We start from the raw sequence: 7,241 nt of genomic DNA, 5'->3' as shown, positions 1-7,241 counted from the left end.
GGGGGGGTCATAAAACCAGTGATATCATGATTAGTTGTCATGGTGACCAAGGGGGCCTGGTGTTCAGCAGAAATCCTGGCATCCAGTTTATTGAGTGAGGGGACTGTGACGATTTGTTAATCTAATGAATAATTGATTTGTTAAATCAAATAAAAATTAGTGTGTCAGATTGGTCGAGACGCTACAACATTAAAAAAACTTTTTTTTAAAAACATTAAAAAATCTTACTGGCTCCAAAACGTTTAATGGTAGTGCATACCTAATTGTGTATTTCATCATTTAAACAAGTGAATCTGTTGCATAAATAAGTGCTTTGATAGCTAGTTATAGCTTTAAATTCATCCATTTTCAAACACTTACAATCTGATAGCAAAAAAATCTTAAAGGGGTCATGAACTGAGAAATCAAAATTCCCTTGATTTTTTTGATATATAAGAGGTCATTGTGCTATAAAAAACATTCGGGAAGTTTCAGAACTCAAAACGTTCTTGTTAGTCTAAAAACAGCTTATATTGAAGCTATTCTGCCAAAATGACAAGTTGTGGAATGTGCCACTTTATGACTTAATAGTGTGGCTAAACACAAAATAATTAAAAAAGGCAGTTCATGACCCCTTTAATAAACATGCTAGTTGACCTCAGTATCCCGCTAGGCAGTTGTTGACTGTCCTAACCCAACCCTACAGGCTATGTCAACACTGTTCAAATGACATATGTAGATCTGGAAGACTTTAAACTTGAGCCTGGAAGGACAGCAGTAATTTCAGTCCATCTAATCAGATACCAACCCGTAATCTCACTCATTTCTTGGCCAATTTCTCTTCATTTCTGTCACTCAGTATTCCTCAGATCAAATCCCTGATCCTGGACACATTTCTGCAATTTAACTTAAATCTTTCCAGTGACTAGTGACTGATTTTAAATACAAAAGAGCAGTTTTCTGTTAGCTTTGAACTGTCATCTGCCATGTTGCACAGTAAATGAGCAGTTGGACCAGTAGAAGTCCTAATGATGGAGAAAAGTTTTGCTGGAATGAATTCAAAGAAATGCTTTGCGTGGTTGGTTTTTTGCTCTCTTACTGTCTCAAGATAATTACAATAAATATAGCATAGTGTTATGCAATTTACAGATTAAACCAAGACTCGTTGAGATGTCTGTAGCAGTGTCAGTCAGTATTGAGTTCCCTCAGACAGTTTACTCTTCAGTATAGCTGAGGCCCTCAGTAACGTGAAGAGCTCTTCACATCTGCACAGCTGCACTGAAGGAGAGCCAGAGGTCAGCGGAGGTGTCAGTATTGTTATGATAATCTCAATAAGTGTCACTGTTTGACATCTAAACAGTGTGCAGAAATCTCTTTGAAATGTAGCGTGACCAGCTGCTTTCTAAAAGACTCTTTATGATATTTGTGAAGTCCACAGGAGTTCTTCTTAAACAAAAAATCTAGTAGTTCTGGTAAGTTCTGTGTCCCTCTGTCTCATGCATAATCGGTCATCCCAGGCTAAATAATAGTGTGAGTGGAAAAAAATTAATTAGCTTCGGACTAATTGCCAAATAACATCTAATTTTGTCGACGTTGATTAGTTTTCTTTTGTTGAGCTGATTGGATCACTCGATACTCTTGGTCTTGGGCTTCCTGCCACAAGGAGAAAGAGACATGCCACCTTGCACTGTGTAGTCTCATTAATGATTGAGGCTCATTAATTAGCAAATCTCCTCCAAATTTGGCACCGTTAAACACAGAGGTAATAGTAGCCTTTTGTGAGGGTTCAGAGTGACAGAGTGTTTTAAACTATGTTTTCTGTTTTAAAGGGCAAGGGACTATTTTACTCTTCTGTGTTAGCAGTTAACAGTTACTGTTAAGTATTAAGATCCTTTGAATTTAATTCATCAACTTCGACTGAATGATTGGAGAATCCAGGGAGTAGCCTGTCGTTTCACTGGAAGATTCAGTTATGATATTCTGATTAAAAAATGACAAGATCAAAACAGTAAAAAAAGAAACCCATGCACAGATGAATTGGTCATAAAATCATTAAGATATGCTATGTGCTGCAGAGCAGAATGTCAGTCAACTATCTAATTGATTCAATGGCGTTCCAGCTGAAAGGAGCTGATTCATGTCTCTGACTATAATGAGATATAATATGAAGGAGTTATTTTGTTTGCACGTGCGCTGCAGTTTGACAGACAAAACCCTGCTTTGGAGTTGCCCAGCTGGCCTTTGTTGAGGGATTTCCGCTCGGCTGCCCTCTGGGACCCAAGCATGACCATTCTGCTTTGAGACGGCCGAGGTGATGGAAAGGTGGGGGAAGGAGGGGATGAAATGATGGAAGTGGAGGAGAGAATGGAAGGAGGAGGAGGTTTGTGTTTCTGTGACCATCTGTTGCCTATACAATACGCCCCGTGCACAAAGCAGGTTTACACTGCTGTCCTTTCAGAGGCATGCATCATGGAGCTCGCTTCTGGAAAATCTGTTAACCTCACCACATAATCGATGACATCATACGGTGGTTTGCAGCAGTGCCAGTGGAAACATGTCTGGTCTAAAACGTTGTCATTATAGTGGGGATATTATAAGACTTTCAGAGTTCTTCTTCTCCATTGAGTTCTCTCAAAATAAATATGAAATACAGGACCTCAAGGAAGAACCCGTCGTTGCTGTTTCAGCATGATTTAAAAAAAAAAAACATTACATGGTAATGCAGTAAAAAATGGTAAGGTTTTGGGAAAAAGATATTTGTTGAGCACAATAGCTCTACTTGGCCAGATGCTATAACTGTAATTTATCTCTGTCCATTCTGCCTTTAAATAGGGTAATGGGGGGAAAAGTCACACGTTTTGCTGCTACTTGACATTGAGTGTCCTTGAGTAGAGAACATCTGTTATTTGGCTGTATTTCTCTTTGTAGACATGAAAGATCAATTGCTAGGGTGGTTGTTTACTAGCCCAAGTCAAAGAGTTTCTATGATAATCTGCTCCCTAGATACAGCTTGGGATATGTAATATTTTTCACCCGTTTTATCATCCACCAAGCAAAATCATCAGTCTGATTGCTTTGAAATGTAGTTGCATTGAGGTATTATTTTTGACTATATGGACAAGTTCAAATGGTCATGATTAATTTTTTTGTCAAATTTTTTTTCATAATGCCTAACATTAATTATTTGAGCATTCCTTAGGGAAACATTAAGATTATCCTTGAATATTCCATGAAAGTTAATCCTTATTCTTCCACCACAAAATGATAGATTTCAGCAGTCTGAACCACAGTTATCTGAATCATGAAGAAGTTAATACATTAGTTCTTCCCATGCCATTTTTAAAAATTATTTATGTGTAGTAATCATTATAGTGCCCAACCCACAATACCCATTTATTTATGATGAATACAGCTGGATTATTATCCATTATGTGATTTATCATATTCATATTTTATGTATGTTAGTTTTTGAGTTGGTTGCATGCACTAATGGTCTTATTCACTCATCATATATATTATTGCTCAATTAAACACAAAACAATTGAATAATCCCACCACTTTTAATGCAGTCAATCAACTATTGCAAAGACTCTTATGTTTACTTCCTTTAATCTATGAGATTAAACACAAGTAATTCAATGACACCATGTGCCATGAAGTGCAAATGCTGTAAATGAGAATTATATAACAATGGCATCTGATCTTCTTAAATCCGTAGACCCTGCTTCGGATGTAATTCAGTTTGGTCAGGTCACGTGAAACAGCTTTTCAGAGTCCTGTGCTTAAATAATTTTCCTCTCGTGCCAGTCACAGACCTGGCTGGTCTCTCTCATCTGATCCATGATTCCAGCTCAATAAAATGATGCCCTTTAGCTGCTTTAATTGTATTCCTGTAAGTAAAGGTATTTTGTTGTCAGTGAACGCCTATGGCACACATTAACTGATGGAGGTAGTCATATTTAGTCTCACGCATGTGTGATGATTGGACATGTCAGAGAATTTGAATGTTGGCTTTCTTCCTCTGCTTGTCAAATAATGGGAACACATTAGCATACAGTTTTAACCTCCCCACCTCTTCTTTTCTTCTAGACCTTTTAACTCAGTCCCATAGCCCCAAAGCATTAGTGCTACATTTAACAAGGCTTTGAGGCTTTTTTTGAAACCTGAAAAAGATCCTTTTGATACAGGACATGATGCTGTGTGGCACATATGGAAAAGAGATGACACAAAGGTAAATTTCTATAGTAGTAAACAAGACACTACAACAAACAAGACACTTTTTTTGTGTTCCCATTTCTTCCAATAGCAAAAGAGATAGTGTTTTTATGACTCTCCAAAAGAGGAAAGAAATATTGAGAGATTGATTATGGTGGTCAGAAGAGACAAAGATACGTAGTTTTGTATCACTTTCTCAGTATGTATTAGAAATACCTACACAGCAGTGTAAACTCGTTTTCTGTTATTTAATGCAAGGCTAAGTATAGTGCTTTAACAGTACATTACATTTATTTTAAAATAAAAGAAAAAATGTTAGAATTGAATGGTAACCAGGTGTTATCAAGCTCCAAAAATGACAAAAAGCACCACAAAAATGTCTGGGAAGTGCATAAAACTTGTGCAAATTCCAAGTCTTATGATGTCATGCAATAGCTTTGTGAGGAACAAACTGAAATCTATCCACAATTATTATTTTTTTTATTATTTGGAAAATAGCAGCACGAACATTCTTATAAATTTCCCCTTTTGCATCCAACAGAGGAAAGTAAGTCAAATGGGTTTAAATAGCTATTGAAACATCATGATTGTGAATAAATGATGATAGAATTTTCATTTATGGGTCAACTATCCCTTTAATGAATGCCTCCAATTGAAGCCTTGAATGTGTCTGGCCTCATTATAATCCACATCTCCTTTCCAGTGTATCATATGTCTATGATCATCTTCATACTGTGTGTTTTGGAAAGAGTGGATGTATATTGTGCGTGTGCCTGCACATGCTGCCTACGGGACCCAGTGCTGTTGCACATGTCAGGTCATTATTAATAGTTAATGAGGATTGATGTCCCTGAGCTCTGACCTTGGGGCTTGGGTTTCGTGGTGGAAGCCGTTCCCATTGATCCTTTGGTTCTCATGTGCTGTTGGACAAACTACTCTCTCAACACTCCATTGGCCGTCTGAATGGCCGCACTGTGGAGATTTATGCCTGTCAGAGTCAACGTGAGGGCCATCAGAACCTGGCACACCATACACACTAAAAGGCCATTCACACCAAGAGCGATAACTATAAAGATAACTCGAACTATATTTGTGTTATCCTGTTTATTATAAGCAGTTCTGTCATCTGTCGCTTTAAATGTTTAAGCTATTTAAAGTCAGGTGGATGTACTAACCGCTAGTTACAAAAATAGCTAGTAGTCGACTTTTCTTTTTGTTCTGAAAGTGATTCCAACACCATGAATCCTCTGCGTCATTGTTATTATTATAGTTGTGGTATTAATGTCCCTATTCCTATTGAATTAAAACTATAACTTTATAGTTATAGTTTTCGTTATCGTCCTTGGTGTTAGTAGCTCTTAAGACAGTGTTCGGGTTCACAACAGAAGGAAATTACTAGTGGTCTTAGCAGCCAGACTTGTGTCTTCCTGTTTTTACATGATCTCCATTTCTGCGTTCTTGGCCTTCTGATTGAAAACATGGAAGCTGGCGGCTTTGTTTAAAGCATGCCACACAATTAGACAAAAGCATAGCTAGACCACCCTTTCATTGAAGCTGTTTTCATCATCAGAGATTTTGAACAAACTTTATAGGCATAGTTGACCCAAAAATCTAAATTTTTAAATCTAAATCTAAATCTAAATCATTTACTTACCTTCATGTCATTCCAAACCTATGTTGTTCCAATGTTGTTTTGGACCCCATTGACTGTAATTGTAAGAACAAACTTGGGTTGTCCACAGAAATAAGTCATGTCAAGTTTGCTATTACATTTCAGAGTGATCAGACTTGGGATTTGATTTTATTGCCTTGGAGCCAGTAAGCAACCATCCAGAGCACCCTAGAAATTACTTAGCAATGTCCTGGCATCCACTCAAAACACCCTATTATGGTGGCGAGTGCACAAGCAAAGGCCCCTTCATAACACTGCCATGAGAAACAACTATCTCTTTTTACACTGGGACAAGTACAGGGTTTGGTGCTGCCAAAGGGCTTTGCAGCATGTGCTGTTGGCATGAATAGTGTTCTGTACTGCCCATGTGCCCACAATGTGCGTTTAAACCCATTGGGAGGGAGCTTTTTCCCAGTCAAATGCACCACTGTATGTCTATGAAATGAAAGCGTAGCGAGATGGAATGGCTGTGGTGCTTTAATGATGATGAAGGAAAGACCATGATGGGCTGTGGTTGAGATCACTGACTGCTATTGGATCAATTGAAATTGCTCAGTGATATTCTCTCTGTATCATCTTGTTCTGTCCTCAGCTCTTTTTAGAAGCACATAACATTGCCTGCTCCATATACATACATATTTAATTTCTGTACCAGCCGCAATAGGAAGGAAATGTCTTCTTAGGTCGAATCTTTAATGCTTGTACCTTTTTATGGCTGTTCTTGATTGGTTTGCTGTGTTTAGTGTCTCATACAGTTTGTCTGTCTTTTAGGGAGCTCGTGTGTGGGTGCGGGATAAGGAGCAGCTCCTGCCCTCCACCGTCAGCTGCTGCGATGACCGGACCCTCATCCTCACCACAGATTATGGAGAGGTAAGAAAGACATCTGCTGAAAACACGTTTAGGAAACATCTTTAAAGGAGTATTTCACCTATTTTAAAGAGATTCACCCAAAATCTTCATTTTAAGATCTTTAATATCCGAATTCCATCTTTATTTATGACTAAACAGGCTTGTGCCATTGTTTTTGGCATTATATTCTTAATGAATTGGACTGCCCATCTGTCTTGAGAGAGATAAACATAAAGGTCTTAATTGTGTGAGGTTGTGTAGGTATAGTATGCTTTGACTGATCTGCAGTTTCTCACCGCTACTGAAGGACCTTTGATATGAATAGCAGGAATGTCCATAAGAGAGCCAAGTTTAGCCAGTGTGTTTAATCAGTATGGCCCTCTGTTAAAGCTTTGTGTCTGGAGGAAATCCTGTTCTCATAGCACAATGAGAATGCAGGTCAGAATATATTTATCAGATGTGTGTCAACATGTAGCCTGTATGCTTTGTTCTGATACTTCAGAATGTATGAATGTGATATACTGTT

The 7,241-nt window shown here is 38.0% G+C and overlaps 1 protein-coding gene across 1 annotated transcript in view; it reads left to right on the top strand.

The window, feature by feature from the left end:
• The window catches only part of LOC107596541 (unconventional myosin-X-like), a 72,889-nt gene that overhangs the window by 16,454 nt on the left and 49,194 nt on the right, over positions 1-7,241 (top strand). Inside the window, exon 2 of the mRNA XM_016287296.1 lies at positions 6,638-6,736. Coding sequence (XP_016142782.1) covers positions 6,638-6,736 — 99 coding nt within the window. The remainder of the gene's footprint in view (positions 1-6,637; positions 6,737-7,241) is intronic.

The sequence above is a fragment of the Sinocyclocheilus grahami genome, unplaced genomic scaffold, assembly GCF_001515645.1.
Source record: "Sinocyclocheilus grahami isolate Dianchi unplaced genomic scaffold, SAMN03320097.WGS_v1.1 scaffold220.1, whole genome shotgun sequence".
Lineage (NCBI taxonomy): Eukaryota > Metazoa > Chordata > Actinopteri > Cypriniformes > Cyprinidae > Sinocyclocheilus > Sinocyclocheilus grahami.
The sequence above is the reverse complement of the archived record's forward strand: the minus strand, read 5'-3'. Positions and strand labels throughout refer to the sequence as shown.